This window comes from Myotis myotis, unplaced genomic scaffold (genome assembly GCF_014108235.1).
Source record: "Myotis myotis isolate mMyoMyo1 unplaced genomic scaffold, mMyoMyo1.p scaffold_m19_p_7, whole genome shotgun sequence".
Taxonomy (NCBI): domain Eukaryota; kingdom Metazoa; phylum Chordata; class Mammalia; order Chiroptera; family Vespertilionidae; genus Myotis; species Myotis myotis.
In genome coordinates, this window is record NW_023416379.1 from 67,346,703 (window position 1) to 67,372,875 (window position 26,173).

General features: G+C 36.6%; 1 protein-coding gene across 2 annotated transcripts in view; it reads right to left on the minus strand.

Annotated features, from left to right (window-relative positions):
• Window positions 1-26,173, minus strand: part of ADGRB3 (adhesion G protein-coupled receptor B3) — a 689,753-nt gene that overhangs the window by 24,085 nt on the left and 639,495 nt on the right. For both annotated transcript variants that reach the window (XM_036318196.1, XM_036318195.1), the window contains 5 exons: window positions 21,475-21,573; window positions 20,985-21,156; window positions 10,425-10,520; window positions 7,743-7,782; window positions 3,180-3,823 (listed from right to left, as the gene is read on the minus strand). In XM_036318196.1, the coding sequence (XP_036174089.1) occupies window positions 3,180-3,823; window positions 7,743-7,782; window positions 10,425-10,520; window positions 20,985-21,156; window positions 21,475-21,573 (1,051 nt within the window). The remainder of the gene's footprint in view (window positions 1-3,179; window positions 3,824-7,742; window positions 7,783-10,424; window positions 10,521-20,984; window positions 21,157-21,474; window positions 21,574-26,173) is intronic.

Genomic DNA, 26,173 nt, shown 5'->3' on the forward strand with positions numbered 1-26,173 from the left:
ATAATTGTTGAAACCAAATCTAAATTTTTCAGAATTGTTTAACAAGTCCATTCTGGGAATGGATACAGTTTGGAAGAAGAAGATGAGGAAAAACAAGGTACTATCAGGCAGGGAGACTATATTTTTTATGCCAAGAAACTTCATGAAAATATAATGCTTTCTACGCTCAATAATTAAGGGTTAGCTGAACAAACTCCCCGGGAGGTTGGAGCCTTTTCTGCTGGCACTGCCTTTGGGATTGGGAAGCCTCCCTCTTTTTATGTTGCCTCCTGCTTATTTGAATAAATACTTTCACCCACTCTTTGGCTTTCCTCTTTTCTCCCTCTCTTTTCCTCTCTAACACTGCATTCTATGCTACATTTGGTAGCTTTTACCCTGCTCTTTCTTTCTCTCATTGCTTCCCACCTAGGAAATTTGTGAACACCTACTCCTCTAGAGGAAATGTCCTGAATTAATAATAACATCTTTTTAGCCTTGAAACTATCTGACCATCCCTGTGGCTGCAGTCTCCCTTCTCACTCAGAGGGGGACAAGACTCAAATTGTTCTATGGCCTATGCCTCATGTCATCCACATATCTACCCACTAAGACTTGTCTCCTCCTGGCTATTGTTAACCCCCACTCTCCACGCAGGTACTCTAGTTATCTTTCTGATTTTTCTCTGCTGTCAGAATATCATCTTCCCCATTGGTTGGTCCTATGGATATAGCCTAGCAGAGTTGACAACTCTTACAATGCATCTCTCTGCTCATAAAGAAAGCCATACCACTGACTTTATCATCATGGTTTGTCATTGGAGACTTGCCTATCTCCAAAATCTGACGTTATATACACCTATACTTGATCCACTTCATGTCTTTATCCACTCTAAGAGCAAGTGTCAGTCAGGGTTAAGTGAACTTTATAGTTACTCGCAGGCTAATGTTCAGGCACATTGCTGTCTCTTTAGAAAGTTGTAAAATTGATTAGGACAGAAAGATTCTATTCCAGGGTTTGCTATACACTTGCTCTGTAGCCTTGAACAAATGACTTTAAGGATTATAACAACTTATCCATTCCACAGAAGTGTTGTGAAGATTAATTCATGTTTTTAAGGTGATTTGAGGCTCTGCTAATGAAAGATGCTATATAAATGCTAATTTTTATTATCCATTCCCACATCTATATATTTTCTTTCAGCTAGCTGTCTCCTAAAATGGTTACTGTAAGCAATTCCTAACTATTAGACTAACTATGAAACTCTTCTAAAGAATGAAAATGAGGAATTGACTTTTCATTCTGAAACCTGAATTTTCTTCCTTCTCAAGATACAAACCTTGTGATCTCCAAGTCATTTAAATGCAGATCTTTTGGCTGAATCATAGCTGTACTTAATAATAAGGATATGGAGACTTAGAAAAATGACAAATTACAAATTGAACAGTCTATTGTTCAAGTACACAGAACCTGTACAATATCAAACACAGAAATATTTTTAGGCTTTTAAATGTAAAGTGTTTTTATAACAAGTAAAATATTTAATGTAATTTCATTCTTACCCCTTTAGTACATCAAAAGAACCATTCTAAATAGAAGACTACATATGGTCATGATTTTTCCAGTAGTGCATCTGAATTATGCTTATTTATGTTAGGTTATTATATCAAGTTAGCACTATAGAAACAGTCATTATTCTGCTAATTCAGAGTGAGGGAATGCTTTTGTTAGAGGCTGCTCCAGCCAACCACTCTGCAATGAACTTGGCCTCAGTGCCCTATGTATGCCTTTGGTTCTGAAGGATGATTCTCCTCAGAAATCCCATTCCATTTAAGATTGATCTAGAATTTAGGAGTTTATTTGAAATCCTGTGTATATTCTCATTTTGTTCTAAAATTTCCTTGATTCAGTTTGGAAAAACCTCAAAATAATACCACTCACCAAGTTACTCTGGTCTTTCAGGATCTCTCTTTGTTTCAACCTAGAAGACATGACTTTGTGGGGTGAAGGAAGAGACAGTTGCCCCTGGGCACTTTGGAACACCAGAACATACGATTATCAGCACACTTCTGAGGGAAAGGGTAGGTAACGAATTATAGTGTCTTATGAAATAACCTCAGATTAAAAAAGTGAGTAATACATATAAAAGAGTGCATATATCACATTGTATACTGAACACATGTAAATATATCAGCAGTGACTTTACAACAAAACTTCAAGATAAAGGATAAAAAAGTCACACATAAAACAGAAGACATTATATTCCTTAGATCTTACTTGATTGACTATTATACAATATGAATGATTTTGATCATTGTTGACTATTGTCTACTTACTTTACGGGTAGAAAAGAAACTGAGAGGAGCTTGCTTTTTTACAAAAGCCATGTTGTTGGACCCCTGAGTCCTGACTCTTAGCCTGTTCAATTTATATCCCTCCTGAGAGGTCACAATTAAAGACCAAAAATTTTAGTGGTCATCATTCTGTAAGAGTGAAGAGCAAAACATTTACTTTGAGAGACACTGATCTAACATAGTAATAGTTTATCATCAGTGTAATGGTAATCACATTCCAATTTTTAACAGCTGCCCTCACACAGAAAATCCAGAATTGGTTTAAGTTTGTAGTGCTAACCAGAAACTTCCTTAACCACCAAAAGACCTTTAGTACCTGGGAAATGTCAGGAGGGTCTTCTGGGTTTTTTCCTTATAAGTGCTCTACTTGGTTTATGAAGAATTATGACTTCTAGGTATCTTTTTTTAATACAGAGCAGTGGTTCTCAACCTTCCTAATGCCGCAACCCTTTAATACAGTTCCTCATGTTGTGGCGACCCCCAATTTCATTGTTACAAATTGAACATAATTAAAACATAGTGATTAATCACAAAACAATATGTAATTACATATGTGTTTCCCGATGGTCTTAGGCGACCCCTGTGAAAGGGTCGTTCGACCCCCAAAGGGGTCGCGACCCACAGGTTGAGAACCACTGATATAGAGGGTTCCTTTTTAAAAACAAGATCTTGAGAAAGAGGATTCTGATGCACTACTGGAAAAAAAACATACATTCACACTATTTTAATCCCAACATGCCAAAAATTCTTATGGATACATAACTGCAAAAGGTAATGTGACTCTTCTCTCTCTGTCCAGGACCACACCAATCTCTTGTTTCAAATGCCAAGAAAAAGTTTATTGCTTACCTCTAAAGAACTCATTGATATGGTCGATCCAGTTTCACTTCTCGATAGTCCTGCATTATCATCCAACTCAGTGGCCATGAAATTCTTCACAGCTGTGCGGGGCTCAAAGGGTAAATTCTGCATATGTTCCTGGGGTGCGAGATGCTGATCTAAGTTCATACTGAACTGGTCCATAACAGGGGGATTCATGTTGAACTCAGGATTTACTTTGTAGTGCAACAGCCTTTCATGTGGCAGGGTTTCCATGCCAATATTCATTTTGCTTTCCTCTTTCATTGATGGCTGGGTATTTACAGAACTTCTGGGCATCACAATGTAGTCACTTTCCATCATTCTTTCTTGAGGATGGACTATGTCCATATCAGCCCCTCTCAAATTATCATCCGTACATAAGTACACAGTTCTCCGCAATTCACTGTTCTCCTTTTTCAAACATTGATTGCCCAGCTCATTCATACTCATGGGCATGTGCAAGCCCGTGGGCTGCTGGATAATGACTTTAGAAATGACATTTCCAGGCAATGTTGAATAGCTTAGCTCTTCGGGGTTTGTTCCCTTTTCTTCTTCATCATCATTTAAAGAAATCCTAGAGAGTGTCCCTGTTATTGTTGCTGCTCGGCAAGGACCAATATCCTTATGAAGAACTGTGAAATTCAAATATGAAAGTTATGCATGTCTACTTTATTGTACTTTGTCCTCTTTCTACTAAACTATTTCCTTAATAAAATGAAAAGCTAATATTTAAAAATAACATATCTACTGTTTGTACATGGTCCATTTTACTCACACGCAATTACTCATATTATTGCTTTTGATACACTCTCATAGGTCTCAGGTAGCCCATAGCTAAAGCATATCCCAAAGTTGATTAATGGACTTTCAAAAATCTCAGTCCTTTAACAACTCTGCTGCATAGGATTTTATGACATTATGGATATATTTCACATAAATATGGCTATTTTTGTAAAGGTTTTTAAAGTTGTGATCATTAAAATACTTCTTTAAAGAGGTAGTAATCAATAAGAATTCATCCTACAGCATCAGAAATCCCTCCAACAATTATTCATGTTGAAAGTTAATGAGCATTGTGGTCAAGGTAGATGCAGGGTTCAAAAGTATTTATCATCTTCAGTTCCATGTAGGAAAAGGAATTCCTTTTACAAGATCAATCCATATGCTAGAATGCCCTTCAGGGGGTACTAAAATTGCTGAATTTAACCAAGCAAGCAAACTGTCAGACCTTCCAAAACCTCCATTTCATTTTAAACCTGTAAAATAATGACCTAGAAAAGAATTAAAAATGCATAACTTACAGTAAGAGAGGGAAGAAAATGAATACATAAACCAAACACTCAATGAAAGAGTTCAGAATTCTTTATTAAACTATATTTTCATGTCTCCTGCCTCTATAAAAAGAAAGCCATATTTTATGCACACTAGAGGCAGAATGACTCAAAGCATGCTTAGTTGTGAAAAACTTTCAGTTCTGAAGAAATATTCTTGGTAATTTGGGTCTTGAAAGTGCACAGAACAGCACCATGTGCAAGTTGGCTCAGTGTGTACACCTAATGCTGCCCTATCTACAAAGCAGAGCATCGCCACTGAAAATGTCATTAGGCGGAGATAACTGTAAAGTATTTGGCTTATTGTCTCTGCTTAAGAGGTTTCAGGTATATTGTTATCAAATAGCACCTAATTGTGCACTAAAGCAGAGGTTGAAAAATAGACTATTAATAGTTTCTCTATTACAAAGAAGAGAAGCCTTCAAAATTATTTCAAAACATGCATCATTCATGTAATGTTTTTTATCTTTAAAGATACTGTATTTAATTATTGCATTAGATCTCTTTATTTTAGGCACAAAAAATCGTGACATTTCCATTTTTTTTTTTATTAAACCTAGAATCTGGTTGTGAATTTTGTATTAGAATAATTTAGTTTAAAGGAATTTTTTCCAAACCTCTTAAAATAATAGATTGGTAATAAATTGTGGTTGCCAGAAACAACTTACATGAAAATACTAAAGGGCGAAGTACATTAAATTAATAGACTAATGATATTTTAAATAAAATACTTTTAAAAGTCTTCACATTCATGGAAGAATACTATTTAATCCAAAATTTATAGCAGTAAAAGTTAAAGGCTAGTTATAAGAACCTATCATGTTGCATTAAGGACATACAATGTTATACTTTTATGAATATATTATAAAGGAAATCTTAGTATTGAATATTGATTTTATAATGTACATATATATATATAAGATTCATTTATTTAGTTTTGTAGAAATGTAATAATGATTTAAAGTTATAGTCAGCACACTTTTATTAAGTGGCATAGCCATCTTTATTGAAAATGTATGTATCTTAAATATTTGAGGAAAGACAACTCTTCTCATGAAGTAGTGTCTACTCCATATAAAATAAATGTCAGCCTCTTAGATTGTTTAAAATGGATATCCAAAATTTGATTGTACAACATAAAAAATCCATACTATCTACAAACATGATTTTGAAGTGATGGACTTTTTAAATTATTCAAGGTGTAAAAGGCAAACAAAACAAAACACACCTGAATATCTTACACAATCAGATATATAATCCAACGTTTGGGAAAGTGAATTTCAAATAAACTTAGCGGAAGATTATTGAGAGTCTGCATTGAGACTTTAAAATCAAATATACCCCAACATGGATAGAAAAACTCAAAGGAAAATTCCTGATGAGCTCATATAAAATGGACACAGGCAGAAAATGGAAACATTCAAAACAGTATTTTCAAATAAAATGATGGTATTGGGAATACTAAACCTCAGAATGCAGTGAATTCTGGGGAAAAATAGGTAATTTAACAAAAGAGAACAAATGAATACTTAAGAAATGAGACCAAAGCTTGAGTTAGGATGAGTTAAAATATGCTCTCTGTGTCAATTCTAATGCATCAGAATTTCCTGGCTGGCAAGTAAAAACACTGATTACTTTACACAGTAGGTCTAGGATAGGGCTTGAAAGTTTCAATTTCTAACAAGTTCCCAGGTAACATTAACACTTTTCATCTGGGGATTACACTTTGACAACCACTGGTTTCATGTTAATAGCTGTTAAAGGAAGACAAAACTGCTCCTATTTGGCTTCTCTAACAAGGAGGGCTATAAAGAATACACCAAAAGTAGTACAAAGGAAACTAAATTGAAGATAGGTAAATAGGAATTAAATAAATTCAGGCTTCCAGACCCAGACAAATCACACTCCGCGTTGGAACACAGATGTGAACCCTGGCACCATGATCTTTGAGACATTATGGAAAATGGATGAAGGAAAAATGTTTTCTCAACTTTCCAGAGGGAAATGGTAAACTTGGGAAATCAACTACTGTGTCTTAGGAATATTTTGTTAGCTATTAGACAGAATAGGGTGATTCCTGATAGCCCACACAGGTCCACTATGGGTTATCTAATAATGACAGTTATTCTCTGATTTGCTATGACGATACTCGGGAGTGAGACTATGAGATTAATCTCTCAAATTCTTGTGATTATGACAACTCTGTGATCTCAGACTCTGCATAGATGGTTGAAAGTTATAAGTTGAATCTGTAGTGATACTAATATAATATTACAGCTATGTAATCAGAGGCAAATGTAGATAGAATTAGTAAAAGTAAAAAGCCAACTGATAAATTCTGGATACATATGTATACATTTGGGAACCATAAATTAAAATTATTAACAAATTGGAGGTTACCAGGCACACCATGCCTGCCTGAGAAGATGCTCTGAGGAATGGATATGGAACCATGGTTTGCTTAGCCTAGAGAAAAATGACTTAGATTGGGCTAAATGATACTTGCTCTCAAATATTGGGATATTTTGGTGAAGTAGCTATCCACTCTTGTTCTAGAGGCAATAATAAAGCTAACGAATAAAAGGTAAAGTCAGGTATATTTTTGTCCCAATATAAGGGAACATTTCAACAACTGGAGTCATCCAAAAATTGAAATGTGGATTCCTTTAAAACCCTTGAGTTGTCTACTCTTGGTGAGAGTTTAGCCACAGGCAGAGACAACCATCACAGACAGTGTCAATGAGACACCAGTACTATAGGGCAGAGTATGCTGCATGGTTTTTCTTGTTCCCTCTAAAAGTAGAACAACAATGGCTACGATACACATACACACAGGGTCATTTGATCCTTAAAACAAACACCCACATTTCATAGGTGATGAAACAGACACAGAGAGACTAGATTGGCCTGACAACCAGTAATGGAATGGGAGGGCTTACATCTTCAAGTCGATGCTTTTCTGCTGTCATGGTGCTCCCAATTAACCATTTCTAGTTTCTCTCTCCTCTCTCTCTCATTCCCTTCCCACCCCCATTCTGCTATTACAATACAATATTTCTATTTGAAGGATTTTATTTATGAATAGAACTCTGAATATTCTGCCCTATTCACCACACAAACATGTGATGCACAAATCACAGCATTTTCTTTAAAATTAAAAAGCCATGAAAATGATTTCACATCTCTAATGATTATAGTTTCAAAATCCAAATATTCTTACCTGACCGACAAGCAATGTCTACATCCTTTTCAAAGTCTGTCTGTAACAAAAAATAATGAGGCATAGAATCATCATTTAATAAAGACCTCAAATAACTTCTACTAACCAGATTACTGGAAGTATACAGATATCTGATTAGGCAGTACCAGGTTATTGTTTTGTACAAAGGAATTTTCTTAAGGAATAATCAAATTGTTTTCAAGAGTATTTCCTAGAGACCAAATGTTAAATAAAATCAATGGAAACATGCCATACAATTTTGAGAAAGTAATACAATACCCATTGTCATCTTCCAGGACAGAATTCTAAGGCAATTCCTTAAACTATAATAAAAGATTAAAATATGCACTATTATGAATACACTTTGATAAATGTCTTTGTTATTTGTATTTTTAAGCATTCACTTTGTATATATTGTTTGAAGTGTTGTATTTTATAGCACAGCTCTGTCAAACCCTTAATAGTCCAATCAGTCTCTTCTAGTGATCCATTTTCACTCAAATGTGGCAAAAGACTTTTAGGCTTAGTAATTAAAATTGAAGAGGAAGCAATACTAATCTGGCCTACAAGCTCCTAGAGCAGTGATGGCGAACCTTTTGAGCTCAGCGTGTCAGCATTTTGAAAAACCCTAACTTAACTCTGGTGCCATGTCACATATAGAATTTTTTTGATATTTGCAACCATAGTATAAAAAAGATTTATATTTTTTATATTTATTTTATATATTTAAATGCCATTTAACAAAGAAAAATCAACCAAAAAAGAGTTCACGTGTTACTTCTGACACGCGTATCATAGGTTCGCCATCACTGTCCTAGAGGTTACTTCCATCTTCATATTTTCCCCAAACTTTTAAACTAGAGACCTGGTGCATGAATTCGTGCACGGGTGGGGTCCCTTGCGGGGAGGGACCATGGGAGGTTGGCTGTGGGAGCACACTGACCACCAGGGGGCAGATCCTGCATTGAGCATCTGCCCCCTGGTGCTCATTATGCATCATAGCGACTAGTCGACTGGTCATTTGGTCATTATGGTCACTTAGGCTTTTATATATATCAGTGGTTCTCAACCTTGGCTGCACATTAGAATCACCTGGGAATCTTTTTAAAATCCTGATTTCTGGGCCTCATCCTCCGGAAATTCTGTTTCTTTGTTATGGGGTGAGGCCACAACATTAGTAACAAAGAAACAGAATTTCCGGAGGATGAGGTCCAGAAATCAGGATTTTAAAAAGATTCCCAGGTGATTCTAATGTGCAGCCAAGGTTGAGAACCACTGATATATATATATAGACTAGAGGCCCAGTGCACGAATTCGTGCATGGGTGGGGTCCCTCAGCTTGGCCAGCAATTGGGGCCAATCAGGGCCTGCTGGCCCAGTCCCGATTGGGGCCATAGGGGCAGCCGGCCAGGGGGAGGGACTGCAGGAGGTTGGCTGGCCATGGGAGGCTGGCTGTGGGAGCACACTGACCACCAGGGGGCAGTTCCTGAATTGAACGTCTGACCCCTGGTGGTCAGTGCACGTCATAGCTACCGGCTGGTCATCTAGTCATCTGATAGTAACGGTCACTTAGGCTTTTATATATATATAGATAATGTTCATTTTTGTAATAGTAAAAATAAATTAGACCTTCTTATCCAATATTTTAAATTCAAGATATTAGTATTTTATTTTTAATAAGGAATTAATTATTCCTTCTCAAGCTTTACTTAAATGTTACTAGTATATTTTTGACTATTTTTATGTTGCCTAATAAAAAAGATTAATAAATCAAAGAACTATATGATTTCATTCATATGTGGGATATAAAACAAAAAACAACAAGCTCATAGATACAGACAACATTCTGGTGGTTACCAGAGGGGGCTGGGGAGTGAGGAGAGGATGCAGAGGGGGACAAGTATATGGTGATGGAAAAAGACTAGATTTTGGGTGGTGAACACACAACGGAATATACATGTTGTATTATAACGTTGTACACCTAAAACTTCTATAATGCTATTAACCAATGTTGCTCCAGTAAGTGTAATTTATATATTGTAAAAATACATATTGTAAAATAACTCTTTTGATTTTAATGACATAGTTTAAAAGTTATCTCATTTCTAAAGTATACCAAAATGGTTATATCTAAAGTACCCTTAATCCCAACAATAGAGCTCGTGTCCAGTAACTAACTGTTACTAGAAGCATGGCTACCCTTTAGTTTAGGCAGTAGTTCTCACATGAGCTTGCACATTGGAACCACCAGCGCCTGGGTCCAAACCCAGAGATTCTGACCTCATTGGTCTGGAGTGTGGATTCTAACGGATTCTAATGTGCAACCAAGGCTGAAAGCCACAACTTTAAGACTAGAAGTGCAGAACCATAGTTCTGACCTGAAACAAAGAAGACTCTTTGGACAAATTGTTATCCCTAATTCCGTGCAAGGATGAAAACACTCTCTGTTTCACAGAAGCCCTACGCTCAGTACACTACTGGGTCAGTAACAGATGCTGGACTCCCCGGCTATCCAGACAGAATAGTTATCTAGTATCAGAGTTCTACGTCTGATAATGCACTAAAGCCAAAGTCACTCAAAATGGGACGTTGATGCTATTTTACTAATAAGTATACTGGTATTTGTTCATTTCCTAGAAATCATAACTCAGACAACAATCAGAAGGGAAAATAAAATCTCACCATGATTTGCGCATGCCCATTAGGAAAAGAACTTGAAGAATCAGCATTGATTGGATCCTGACAGTTTCTCAGTCGGCATCTAAATGCATCCTGAACCTGTGGGAGCCAGAAATGACAGACATTAATTTTCTTCTCTCTTAGAAATGAGCAGATAATGTCTACATTGGCAATCAACTGAGAAAACAGTTATCACTGTTTTTATGTTACCCAATTTGTTTAATTCCTAATACAAATACTGATGTACCTCGACTTTGCTCTCTGCCAAGGAAATTTACCACTTGCCATAATCTATAGAGGGAAGTGTTGGGAACTCCACAGCTATCAAAATGGCTGTGTAATTCTCACCCGAGGGTAGATTTATTTCCACTGTTACAAGCAATATGTGTGGTTTTCAAGGGGGATTTACTATTTGGTATGGCATAATCTATAATGTGAAAAATAAGATCACTCAATGATCTTCTGACAAATTGATTTTGGATTTTCCTTTTATGTCTCATGTAAGGGATCCTATTGGTGAGACTATTTCTTGTCTCCCTTCAAGTACTATATGCCCTGAAACAAAACACAGTAAGACAAAGAGATAACAAAAACAGATCTGTTTCTGGTTATCTTTAGAGGGCAGGAGGGGGGGAGGGGGGCAGGTATTTGGTGAAGCCAAACTTTCATAATAGCCATTCATAATTGGATTCTGAGTAAAGAACAAACATATTACAAGGAAATTTGAAGAACACACGTTTCATTAAACACATGAATAAACATGAATAGATGAATAAGAAACACAGGACCCATATTTATTCTGATCACATGATGCCTCTACATCAGCGTGACCTTTCCACTTCCTGTGGCTCATTAGGCTCCTAACAAGCTATTGATAGACATTATCACAAGTAGCTTCTCATCCCAGTCAATGGCAGTCAGTTTATTAATATTTTATTTTCCTGACTTCACATAATTGACATTCCTCTAGCTTATTATTATAATCTGTTTTATTGTATTAAAAAACAAAGCATGGATGCGGTGGCATGTTCCCTGTTTTGCTAGAGCACCGCTGTAGAGACTGCCAAGGTAAAACACACAATGATCTTTACTTGTGGAAAGCCCTCATATAAAACATCATGCCACTGTTGTGCTGCGAGATGTGCATAGTGTATGTGTTGGGCAGGAAAAATTGGAGCCTGTTGTTTTCAGCTCCTCTCACCTGTATCATAAATCACTGGCAGTCTCTTTCCTAAACTGCAAGATTTCGAAAAGTGACATGGAGTTTAGTCACCAGCATAGAGTCTTGGATAACCAGGTCACCATGAGACCTTCGTCCACTAGTATTTCTCCACCTCAGGCTCTCGCCCTGGCGATGAGACCACAATAGGGTGTATTAAGGGAGTGGGGTATGGACTCAGTGCTCTCTGACCTCTTTCTGATCTTTGATTCTAATATTTCTAAATCTGGGATTTCTTGGGGGTGGTTGCCTGATATGAGACATATTAAAATCAAAAATTGGTAATGAGTCTAGTGTTTATCCGATGATTACTGTTTCTCTTATGCAGAAATTTGCATTAGGGAAACCACTAAGAGAGTATATATGTTTTCAGAAAAAAATTCTAAGAACCAATGTCAAAAAATAGGTCCCTGCTAATTTTTTGTTTGTGCTCTGAGACACTGTTAAAGCAAATATATAAAGGAAGAAAATGTTGCCTTTTAAGAGCTGCTACATGAAGATTTTTTTTTTCAGATCTATTTCTGACAACTTGCATATATAAAATATAAAGGTGGCACTCGGTCATACCAAACGTTACTTTAACTGGTGCTCACTAACCACTGTATTTTCAGACCTTCAGAGTGTAGCTGTCAGAATATTTCTGTCTCACAATGAAATATGCAAAAGCAACCTCTACAAGTTTCTCTCTAAAATCAATTTTCTGATAGCTTGAAGGAAATATAAAATTTTAAAAAATCCAATTTTTTCATAATAAACACTAAATCAGTTCCTAAAACTCCCCAAAATGACAATGGATTAAGGGCATTTCTACATGGGAGAATGATGTTAACTCCATGAATCAGTCAATGTTATTCAGAAGAAATTTAAAACAAATGCATAAAAACCCTCTAGTAAATTCAAGGTCATTTTAATCCTATATAATAAAAGGCTAATATGCAAATCAACTGTTGCTATGATGTGCACTGACCACCAGGCAGTAGATGCTCAACACAGAAGCTGCCCCCTGGTGGTCAGTGTGCTCCCACAGTGGGAGCACCGCTCAGCCAGAAGCCCTGAGCTGGGCTCATGGCTGGCGAGTGCAGCAGTGGTGGCGGGAGCCTCTCCCACCTCTGCGGTAGCACTAAGGAAGGCTAGGAGAGGGCCTAAGCCGTCATTCAGACATCCCCCAAGGACTCCCAGACTGCGAGAGGGCACAGTCCAGGCTGAGGGACTCCCCCCAACCCCCCTCGAGTGCACAAATTTCATGTACCGGGCTTCTAGTGGTCATATAAATGCCAACATTTAAGTGTTAGATTTTCTGGCATTTTTAGTGCCTCTATTACTTCTAATTCAGAAATATTTGCAGGAAAAATTCCACTTATTCCAAAGACTCCTTTTTATTTTTTTTAAATCTTAAAACTACATTCAGGTAATCTAGATGTATTGGCCTTAAATATTTGTCCAACACAGTCAGGGAAGAATGATTAGACTAGGTTTCCCACTGCTATTTCCTTACTACAGAAAGGGCGTTTCAGGCAAGACACCTGGGAAGTGCGTCTGCAGCTATTTGGGAGCATTTTGATTATTAATTGACTTTCCTCTTAGGTAAACAGAGAGACATCTTCGGTGAGTCAATGTGAGTTGTACTAATGGAGAACAACTGAAATTTTTTAAAAAGCAAGTCTACTAGAACCTTTTGTCCAGACAAAAAGAAAGCACAGAAAGCAAGCAAAGACAGCATCTAGATCTGACTTTTCCATCCTAAAATTAAAATCTTCAGGACCAAGACTCATATTTACAATGCTAGACAGTAATAGTCTTGATGTCTTCCTTGCCTTGTCACTAACATTAAAGAAAAATAATCATTAGAAGATTCAAATATTTATTATTTAAGCTGCAAGTATCTGTGGAGAGCAAGTCACTTATTTCAGGTAACAATTTATTTTAAAATTTATTTTTAGATATTAAACTCATTATAACTCAGAGTTCTTGCAACAGCATTTTTCTTAAAACTTACGTTAGGCTAGTAAATACAATTTTTAAATAGACCTGTCTCGAAGAATTATTTAACATAAATCATGGCACAGTTAAAATCCAGAGTTCAAAATTTCCCCTCTTTATAAAACTCCGCCCTAGGTCTTTCACCTTAATTGCCAGCCAGGCAGAGGATTAAAAAGTCTCAGGGGAGTAGTAAAGAACAAACATGTAAATAGCCTTAACATATTTAGGGGACTTTAAGGAACTGATGTTGTGAAATGAAAACAAAACAAAGGCCTGAAACACCCTCAAAAATAAGGTGAGGTGAGAAGAGTAAGCTATCAAAGCTGCCTTGTGCAAGTATCTAACCGGAGCACCACCGAAGTTATCTGGACTACTACCTGCTGGGGGCTGTCCTACAAATTCCTGAAAAAGCTACCAACCCCTGTAGAGGGGATGGACTCCGGGATGGGGCAGGAGTTCAACGAGGTTTGCAGGGCGTGTCTCGCTCCTCTCTCCCGCCACGGGGTGAGCTATTCGGTTCAGCTCCGCAGCAGCAAGCCCAGGGCTTCTCGGCTGTCCTCGCTCTGAGGCAGCTTGGCAGAATGTCACTGTGACAGTCGGTGCCAGATTTAGAGGTGGTGGGAAGAGCATGGAGTGCTGTTTGGCAGCCTTGCCGTTTAGAGAAACATCACACGAAAGAGCTGCACGGTTTGAAATGGCTCCATATTTAGCACGGAGTAGCTCAGACCCCAAATCTTCACCTTTTAACAAGACAGTTTTGCCTCCAGTTATTTTGAGGACCATTTTAAGCCAAGGAAAGAAAGAAAGTTACGTTCTTGAAATAATTTGAGATTGTTAGTGGAGGGAAACGGAGTTTCTTATGTGTTGTGTAATTCCCCCCCCTGAATCTAATGTTGACGATTGTTTCTCTGGATTCATATTTGAACCAATGACTTGATTCTTTGTCATCACATTAAATTTCATGTAGATTGCTATAGATCCATTAGCTATAGATTGAGGGAACAATATGGACTTCAGTCCCAAATTTCAGTCTAATAGAAATATTGGAATCCTTTAACACCTAGAGGATCTTTCACTTAATCTCAAAATTGTAGCTCTTTACTTTTTGTATCACTTTTGGGAGATATAACAGCATTTGGGTAGCATGCAAGTGAGGAAAGAGGAAAAGAGATGTTATCCGCCAGACACTACCGCCCTTGCCTTCACAGAAGATGTCTCATTTTAGCCTCATGGCATTCACTTTGAGCAAAAAATAAACACTTAATTGATAACCTCTCATTTCTTATATTTATTTCAAGCCTTTATTCCAGACATACAAAACTTCCCATCATTAGTTTAACAATGTTGCAAGGCAGGACCTAGGGGTCTGAAAGGAAAGGGAGGTGGGATTTGCCCGCCCCTATGGCCAGGTACTCAGAGCAAGCCACGGTTGGATGCTACCTGGCAGACATGCCAGTCTGCCAATCTCTGCCATGAACTCTGTGTCTCAGTTTGTTCACAGATGCCCCTTTACTCATCTGATTATATGCTCTTGTTGAGCTCCTAAATCTCTGTATAGATTTAGAGAAACCAAACCTGCAGATTAAGACGGATCCAAATTTTCACGATACAATTGCCACATGCTCAAATCAGGAAAACCCAATCTGGAAGGAGAATAAGAATTTATATTCCCCTGCCTAAGACATGGGATGACTATTGCCCCAAGGGAGCTTGGTGATTTCTTGGGAAAGTATACAGGAGCATAAGCATAGCAGTCTTGTGTATGTCAAATCTGTGTTCCTAATTAAAGACAGTCTTTGTGCTCCCTGCACTCTGTTCTGATAAAATCCAGCTTTATTGTGGTAACTTTAGCCATTCTCCCATTTCCAGATGCACATCCTATTTTATTAAAAATAAAACAAAACAAATCTTTAAACTTGTATTTCTTTTTGACTCCTGAATTCAGCCTGGAAAAGATATTGCTCCTAGCAACCCAGCCCATTCCCTTTAAATCCTTGTCCATACACAGCTTTCTTCTGAGCAAGCTAAAAAGGTTAGGATGGAGGCCATAACCCTCCCATCTCTCACTCTTTAGAATAGATTGAACTTTCTTCATGACATCACTCACAGTGGCCTCTTAACCATGGCAACTAAACACCCCAAACACGAAAGCTCTAAAACATCACTTAATCAATACTCAAATGTCATCAGTATTGTCTTTCTCTTAGTGCTGCAGGCAGAGCCACTTAAAAAAATCACTCTGTGTCCAGAATCATATAAATCTCCTGGTTTATGCCTTTAGGTGGTCCAGGTAGTCCCAGAAAAGAATCAACTCTCTACTATTCACCATAAACTCCATTCTATGGAAACCATATGTCCAATAACCACTCTTCATCTTCCTCTAGTTGAAACGTCCACTTCCTTAATCTTCCAACAACATCCCCAATCACCCCCCCCCCAAATCCCCTCAGGACCCATTATATTTTGAAGTCTCCTATCAATTATGCCCTCATCTTCAAAGACCCACTGAAAGCCCTGCCTACCCCTCATTAAAGGGTAAACCCTCCCATTGCAGTCATCCCTATGTAAATAAATAGTCAGGCTTGGGCATTCCTACAGTTTCTCCAACTGAACTACAGTTTTTTGCAATACGACCTCTTTTAAAATTGCTATCTAGTTATTTCACCACTATTGGCTTCATTTACTTTTTTTAAAAAAAATGTTTTATTTGGGGAAAATATTGATTTTAAATAAGACAGGCAAGGATGCTCGTCTGTTTTATAATTCACTTGTCATGTATTTGTAAATTATTTTATTTATCTGTAGGGAAATAAAAGGCCACATGAGAATTTTTTGGGGAAAAAGGTAGAGGCAAGTGGGAGAAAGAGAGAAAGAAGGAAGATCTGTTCATGTTTATTTTAAGCATTTGCTACAAGCTGTTTCATGGGTTTGGATGAAGACGGGGCCTCACCTTGTGCAGCCTGGACCTCTTGCCAGTGCTGAGGGAGGAGCAACAGGAGCTTGGTCCTGCTACTGATGCTACACAACAGCCACAGGATCCCCAAAGACTGATGCAACAAAATTATCCACTTAAGCACTTTGTCTTTTCCCTTCCATTTAGGGAAAGGGTTTAATGTAGTTTATTTTGTATCACAGTCCTGTTATATCCCCCCCCACCTCCCCCCCACACACACACATGCACTGAGCTGTAAGATTGTCTTAAAGCCAGGTGCAGCCAGAGACAGGATAGATGAGAAGAATGTGCAGGCGCCTAGAAAGTGGTTTCCTAGCAACAGTAACTAGTTCAAAGATTTCCTAACTCTTGTGTAGTTTGCATTTCCATAGCAATGTGGAGAATAGTAAATAGTAAGTGTCCTTATGTCCTTAATGCAAATGAACTCTAATCAAGAAATGACTGATCAATAAAGGAAAGCATCTGTATTTGTTCTATTAGATTCTGTCTCATTAGGTAGCATAAGAATCAGCCTGAGGTCTAGGCTTCGTTACTGAAAGTAATGTGTTGTGATAAATCAGATGGTTTAATTTTTTAAAAAAAATTCTTATTGCCTCTTTGTTTTCTCTTTTTGTCAGAGGCATCTACCAAAGCAATTGAAAAGGAAAGGTGCTGCCTTGGCTGGCGTGGCTCAGTTGGTTGGAGCATTCAGTTTCTGGTCAGGGTACAATAGATGGATGGATCTCTCTTTCACATCAATGTTTCTTTTTCCTCCCCCCCCCCCCTTCTCCCCTCTCTGAAATCAGTACAGCATACCCTTGGGTGAGGATTAAAAACAAACGAATACATAAAATAAAAGAGAAAGGTGCTCCAGAAGAAGAAACTGTATTTTCAAGTATACAAATTTTATGAAATGTAATTATTAAGATGTCAGCTCTGGAGGTCACACAAGTTGTTATGCAAATACTCAATTTGCTTTTTTTAAAAAAGTGAAATATAATTGAGTTCACAGTACCAGAGTGATTCCTGCCTTCCCTCCCGACTTGAAATAATTTTGATTATAAAATTGGGCCCACTAAAAGCAAAGGCACTTTTAAAATAAATTAAGACCCATCCACATCACATTTGAAATGGCACAGTTATAGTATTTCATTTCTTTTCTCCTTCTTAAACTGCAAGACTATATTCCTCCCCTGTGTATACCCACCTCCTTCATAGGAAGATTGCAAAAGTAAATAGGGTAAAACCTTTTGAATTCTTATTGGAACAACCATTAAAGACTAACAACAACCAAATTATGTTAGTGTGTGTCAAAGCTACATAGAAATGTGCATATATGTTACTCACTCTCCAAGTTGAGAAAATATTTTTTATATTGCTTATACACTTTTAAGAAAGAAAAAGCCATACAAATTATCTTGAATTACTATGAAGAAAAAAAATTTAAAGTAAAAAAAGCAGTAGAGACAGTTCTATATGTCCAGGGTCTACTACAGGATTATGAGGTATATTAATAGATAGGAGTTATTACTCAATATGTTACAGGAAGGTATGTATTTGGTCCACTTGCTTTGGTGTATTTTTGTGGACTGCTTTGTTCACAGGCAACATTGAGGATGTGGGAAGATGCTTTGATTCTCCTAGGCTGAAGTTAGTGTTAGGGCAGTGTAATCACGGGTGATATGAGATAGACCCATTGCTAGTGTCAGGCCAAATACCCTCAGAAGGTCATAAGATTTCTGTGAACCGAAGGAGGCCTCGTCATAATGAGGTCCTTGGAACTGACAGAATCTAAAGAGTGAGATCCATTTGGTTTTTCAGTAACTACTTCCTCTGAGGAATTCTGAAAGAGACTTGCCCTATCACTGACATCTACCCTGTGTATTTACAGGAATGTTACAGGGTACTTTTAGGGTCAATGTGAGATTATTGGATATGCAATTATTTATTTCATGTTGGAATGAAAGCAAGTTATGACACTCTGCTATTAATTTAGCAGCTATGAAATTATTCAGTTTGAACTAATTATTGTATATGTGACAACAACGGGGCCAATAGCCATATTTTTATTCCCCATTAATATGGAAAACGTATTTACAGACACCTACTTTAGCAGAAGCATTTTTATATGGCTTAATTTAATTATCCTTAAATCATGTTTTCACAGTTATTAGTCCAATTAGCAAGTATAAAAAAGTTGATGAAAATGAATTTTTGTGCCAAATACTTTTCTTCATGTAAGCAGCAAAAAATTGTTAATAAGCCATTAAAATATCTGTCACTTTAAAACCTAATATATTGATAATAGCCTAAGGCTATCTAGAAAGCTTATTTCTGAAGAAAAAGAGAGACTGAGAGATGGGACACTTTTATCCTCCTTAACACCTAAAGTATCAATATCTTCTGAAAATTGCATGTAGAAATATCATGTATCCTACTTAAAACCCATATTGTTCATCCTTAATCATCAAACATGCATATCATGTGTCTACTCAGAACAATTTTGTTATATAAACATATTAGAGATTATATTAATACAAAGGACCCGTATGCCAGTTACAATTGGAGAACAACAGAGCCCTAAATTATTCAATTTCCTTTTATATTTTAAAACTTTAAAAAATATGTTTTCAATGATTTTTTTAGAGAGAGAGGAAGGGAGAGGGAGAGAAAGGAACATCGATGAGAGAGAAACATCAACATCAATCTGCTGCCTCCTGCATGCCCTCTATGGGGTCTGAAACCTGGGCATGTGCCCTGACCCAGAATAGAAACTGGTGACCTCTTGTTGCATGGGTTAACGCTCAACCACTTACCACACTGGCCAGGCTCAATTTCCTTTTAAATTTTACTTAACTTTGGTCCATAAAGAAGTTGATACTTGGAAGATTTTTAATGCTGATATTCTAGGTAGAAATTTGTGGTGAGGGAATAGGAAAGCTTGTCAACTGAACTAAATCAACTTTTTTAAAATGATGAAATACCTTCCTTTTGCCATGTGAAGTCACCGTTTTTCTGTTTTCGTTGTTTTTCATCATATAATGTTCTTATACTACACATTTGGGTTTATTGCTGACATCTATATCGTACTAAAAGTAGTTCAGATATTGTTCTCTCCATCTGGTAAATGAGGTAAAAGCCTTTGATTATCGTCACACATCACTGTAAAAACTGCATGGTGTACACTCATATACACATGTGCCTTTGGGCGATGTGCACATCATAATAAAATTTTCAAACAAGACAGATAATGCAAAATGACAGTGTAGGCTATTTTCTCAAAATTATTAGCATGGCACTGTGTCATTGTGTGTGTTAGCTGCCACAATCCCCAGAGTAGATGCTACACTGACTCATAAACCTTGTAAATACTGTGTCAATGCTTGTAAGCACTTGGGATAATTTTTGCACTGGTTGGAAAATAATATTTTATCCCTCAACAACTCAAGGCTGAAATCTATCACTGTTCTGGATGGTTTTGGTGCAAGTTAGTGTCTCAACTTTGAAGGACCACTTCTTTCCCTCACAATAATCTCAATCAGATCTTGGAGAATGCTATAATTATTGATCTACAGTTCTTGGGAACAATAACTGCCTACTAGGCTCTACTGTGCACTTTTTTTGTATTTTCTGAGTATAAGCATCCACATCAAAATCATTCATCTTTAGTAACCTTATCCTCAACTTAGTATAGAAACCGAAGAACTGTTCATTAATATTTAACATTTCCATCTAAAAATAAACTAGTTAAGTATGAGGACTGGGGATATGCTGTATATAGATGCACAAGTTAGGGAATGGGTTGGAGAAATATTAATGCATTGTGTTTACAAACTATACCTTTTACAAATAGGACACCTTACTCTCATATCCACCAGTTTTTCTAATAGAATTATCTATACCTATGACTCCATCATAGCTTCTCTGGCATCTACCCTCCCTGGTTCTTGGCAGCTCTGGCTGTGTTTCCCTTGCATAGTCACATCTGTGTCAACCCATCATTCTCAGAGTCCAAGGAGCCCTCGTGAACTTTGCCTCAAAACTTCACTTTTGGCTTTGACTCCCAAATGACTGTCTTTAGAGAAGACGAGCTTTAATCTGAAGATCAAGATACTAAAATAAAAGATGTTGCCCAGCCAGCATGGGTCAGTGGTTGAGCATCGACCTATGAACTACGAGGTCATGGTTCCATTCCTGGTCAGGGCACATGCCTGGGTTGCGGGTTCAGTCCCCAGTGTGGGGCATGTAGGAGGCAGCTGATTAATGATTCTCTCTCATCACTAATGTTTCCATCTCTCTCTCCCTCTCCGTTCCTCTCTGAAATCAATAAAAATATATCTTAAAATAAGTATGTAAATAAAAGATGTTTGTCAACAAGGAAAATACTCTTTTAAGCATCATTTATCTCTCTCACAAGAATTACATTTCTCACCTCTCTCCGAAGAATACAGTGGACCATGACGATCACAAAGCCTTGCAATGAATCAAATACGGCAAAAAGTATTTGGAACAATATGGAGCGTTTGTCCGTCATGGCCAGAACTGCAGACATCCACGTCAGAGCCAGCAGGGGCAGCACCACACAGGAGCTCCAAAGAGATGCCCTGTTGAGACAGAGAAAGCCGCATCACACAGCTGCAGGTCACATGCCAGGCAATAATCAAACCCCCATCCCACAAAGCATTCTTTTATGTGGCACCAAGACCATTAACTTGGAAACCACAAAGCAGATAAACATTTGATAGTTTTCTTTATTTTTTATAGACAATCCCACAATAGTTATAAAGACAGTTGCCAATTATAAATATTTAAGTATGCTCTTAGCACTAATATTAGCAAATATTTTTTTTTTCCATCATAGCATTTTCTCACATGCACTGTAAAAGATTTGTAACAAGAAGATGTAAATGATTGGGACTAACATGGCGTTACTGGCGGTGGTGGCTGACAAAGCTGTTGTTGAAACTACTCCACACTTGGCACATTTGAGCGTCAAACCGCTATGAGGCTCACTCATCTGACTGCAAACAAACAGAACACCCACAAAAAGAACAAAATATTGAATTGTCACCAAAAAATTGTTGCTGCTGTAAGTTAGCTTTTAAATACGATTTCATGCAGAAAAGTATATTTATCAAGAATGAATGTTCTAGGTTGTTTTAAAGGTGCATTTATACTACACATTATTTTTGTAACATTTACCTTTTAATATTTTGGGCCTTTGTTGCATGCGAAGCACATTTCCATCATTTACACCATAAATGGCTCTTGTGTCTACAGACCAAAGTTGCCCAATACATTGAGTTAAACATAAGTATATGTTCGTATAGACATACAGTGAGAACCCTTTATTCAGACCCCTAGTAAACAAGTAAGGACTCTCAGCTTCAAATATTTTCACTGTCATTTGCAAAAGGCACATAATATCAATGAAAAGCTTTTGATATATAAATATGTATCTCAGAAGTCCAATATAGGAAGATATTTATTTTAGGTCTTTAGTCATGTGTGGAGATCATAGCCTTTGTCTCAAAATATTTATATTTTGAAATGTCTTATAGCATCAATGTATTGTCTATACTTTAGGATATAGGGGCTGAATATAGGGGCTGATGAAATTTGATGACATATTAGTTGATCATAAAAAGGGTGATAGCGTTCTGCTCTAATAACACACATTGAACATAATCATTAGATTAAAAATATTCTTTTATTAAGTTCAAAATACCCTTTCTGAGCATTTTGTCATAGGCACCATCTAATAGCATTTGTGTGGTCTCTTCTAGTCTAGAAAATTTTGCAGGTAAATTTGGATTCAGATAATTCAAGTGCAATCTACTATGTCACAGAGAAAGTCACTACATAGAAAAACTTTATACGTATTTTGCTTTAGAAAAGAGTCCTTGAAAAATGACTGGTTTATTAGAACATATTCCTCTCAGGAAAAAAAAACAAAAAGATATTTCTTGAATCAAAATTCAAAATACCTTGAAATAATTTTCTGTGGTATATTTCTCTTATCCATTCCCATGTGGTGTTTATGTCTAAAATATAAGTTTGCCCAGTAGGTTTTTCTTCTTAATAATTTTATAGTGGACTTACATTACTATGTGTATAATAAAGGCAGAACAGAGAAAAATCCTAAGAGGCTCATAATTCAGAATGTCTGGTATCTTTTAAAGAAGTGCATTCATTTGTGAATAGTGCTTACATGGGATAATAAATCTGAAAGCTATTAAGTAAGTAGATTGATCTTTAGACCTCATGAGAAAAATCAAAGCTTTCAGAGTTAGATGTGGGGGTGGGGAATATAATACTAAATCATTCCCTTTACTGATCCAACCCAGAACATCCGTATTAGCCACATCTCTTTAAAGTTTTCAAAATAATAGGTAACCAATAGTCTTTCCACTGTGGTTCATGAATGTCTCAATGGGTATGCCAATATGTTTGAAATTACTCCCAAATGAGTACCTACATCAGTATTCTCCAAAGCAGCTGAATATTATATGTATGTATCCAACTCCAAAACTCTAATGGGACCCAGGCATCAGTCTTTTTTTAAATTAAAAATATTTTTTTTTTCTTAATCATCACCCACCCCAGGATATGTTTATTGATTTGAAGGAGAGGGAGAAGGAGGGGGGGAGGGAAGGAAGGAGAGAAACATCGATCAGTGAACCTGCAACCTAGGTATTTACCCTAACCGGGAATCAAACCTGCAACCTTTTTGGTGTACAGGATGATGCTCCAACTGAGTCACCTGGCCAGGGCAGCATCAGCATTTTTTAAAGTTGCACAGATTATTATAATGAACAAATAAGAATAAAAACCTTACACTTCAGAAGGAAAGCAGGGGAGATTGGGTGGGGGATGGCTGGGGGTAAGAGATCAACCAAAGAACTTGTATGCATATAAGTATAACCAATGGACACAGACAATGCAGGGGTGAAGATATGGGCTAGGGGGTGGGGGCAGGCTGGGAGAAGACAATGGCGGGGGAAAGGGGACATATGTAATACTTTAAACAATAAAGAATTAAAAATAAAATAAAAATAAAAAAGCAAAATATAAAAGAGGATAAAAACCACTGCCCTATTTATCTGAGGGTCTTCAATCTTGTTACATCCCACTAGATTAATATTAAAAGGCATGCCTTAGTCATTTATTGTTTTCTTTATCACAGGAGATAGGCTATTTGGTGTTTGTGCTTCAAACATGATCATGGCTATCGTTCTCAACTTTAAGGATGCCATGCCTCTACACTCTGAACCAAGATTGAAAATTTAAGATTACTAAAAATAATTTCAGTAAACAATATAAGTATTTTAGCCCTGATAAAAAGGGAATTTGAATAAGTATGGTCTTTTCTAAAAATGTATTTTAAGACAAGTATTTAAAATACTCATTTCTCTTTATTTGAGACTGGCTAAAAGGTCTCCACATACTTTCCTTAGTCACAGCTAACCGTTGAAACTATGCTTGACATTAACTGGTTGGACACCTTTAGAACACTATTATTAGATATGAATGGAGATGAAGACAGATAGATTTCTAGAGAGATCTAATGTTTTTTCCTAGTTTGCATAGCCGCTATGGAGATTAATGTGTTATGAAGAACACATATTCTAGATGCTAAATTGAGTTGCTGCAATGAAAAATAAAATCTCATTTCTTTGTTATAAGGGAAATTATGCATTTATCAAACAAAAGTGCAAACAATTAAAAGAACAACTGAATTTCCCGTAAGTTCAGGTAAAACCAGTATCTACTCAAGCACCAGAGTCTGAACACAATCATTGCACTGCTCTCTCGGGTTGTTCTGTCTAGTCCAGGGGCATCTTGACGTCTACAAGTTCTAGTTCCTTATGCAAATTTCTTTACCTTAGAAAACATTTTTATCTGATTGGTTTATTAAGACTATAAAAAAATTCCCTGGAAGAAAATATGCTTCTGCTCTTTGGAAAAGTCTTATGAGATTTGTATGAGGTCCTGGTACAGTAGTCCCCTTAATTTCAGGTAGGCAAGTAATGCAGTTTAAAGTACATAGTAGATAAGGAAGTCACACTGCAGCAAAAAGAAAAAAAGAAAAGAAAAGAAAAAAAAAAGAAAAAGAAAAAAAAGTATTCTGTTTGAGGAGTTCTGAAAAGACACCTGTAATTTTACATTTTATCTTGCTTTCATTATTTCTATTTATTATTTTATACAAGATGTGTTGATATTTGAAATAAATACCCTTGGTAAATATATTTTATGTATTAGAAACATTTAATATAATTTGGATATTATAAAACTTGTAAGCTATTGTATTATTTATTACATAGTCATTCACTCATGTTTTATTTATTTTTACTTTTTTAAAATATATTTTTATTAATTTCAGAGAGTAAGGGAGAGGGAGAGATAGAAACATCAATGATGAGAATCATCAATCAGCTGCCTCCTGCACACCCCCTACTGGGGATTGAGCCCACAATTCAGGCATGTGCCCTTGACCAGAATCAAACCTGGGACCCTTCAGTCTGCAGGCTGATGCTCTATCCACTGAGCAAAACCAGCTAGGACTGTTTTAAATACTTACTGAACATAAACTATATTCTTGGTGGTTTCTAATAACTGATCATAAAAAGAAGGGGACAAAGAAATAGAAAAAAATGGGAGGAGAAATTGATTCAAAATAAATGCTTAATATATATGTATATTCAAACAACCCAAAATGGTCAATATTTACAATTAGGAAGATCAATTGTTAAGTTAATCAATTAGCTGCCTGCTCAATGTTTCTTTAGTTAATTCTGATTATTTGTTCTTCATTGAAGTCTTTATTATTGCCCTCAGAGCTTTCTCTGTGAAGTAAAATTAGCTTCCAAATACGCCTATGTTCTAAACAGTTCTTTCAATCACACTTTGGAATAGAGAACAACTGTCAATCTATGTATACTTAACTAAAACAGCATTTCATATTACAGATGAAAAAAATTTTAAACTTGGAGTCATTAATTTGTGAATAGTTTTTTCTGCTGTGGACAGTAAGTAGTATTCTGCTTTTAATACCGTTTCTATTTCTCCAGCAGTGGCCTTTGCACCAGAAAAACACTGCTTGACTCAGTTTTATCAGGGAAACAGATGTAACTTCTTATCATATGTTTTGAGATGGAAATTTGAGATGGTTAATATATAGATCGAAATGGCTAATTTCTAAGTTCGTGATGTGACAATGTTGTCATTTCTCCTAAACTTATGTTATCCCTTACAAAGAGCTATGTGAATCAAACCAGATATTGCATATAAAGTAATTAAATGAGGAAAATACTGACTGAAATTTAATATCCTCTTACCATTATACTCATCCTAATGATCTCATCTTTTTCTTTTGTTTGTTTGGTTTATTATTTTATTTTTTCCATCACTATTTATCCCTGTATGTCCTCTTCCACCTTTCTCTCTTTTTCTGGCCTCAATGTCATGAATGGTGGAATCATGGAAGTGTGACTGATATAACTCAGATTTTTGAAAACAACCTGTCCAGCTTGGCCTCCTCATGTCATTCGTCATAGCAATAGCTACCATTTGTTGAGAGAGAGCTTCCTACTTGCTAGATACTCTAATGAATGCTTTATA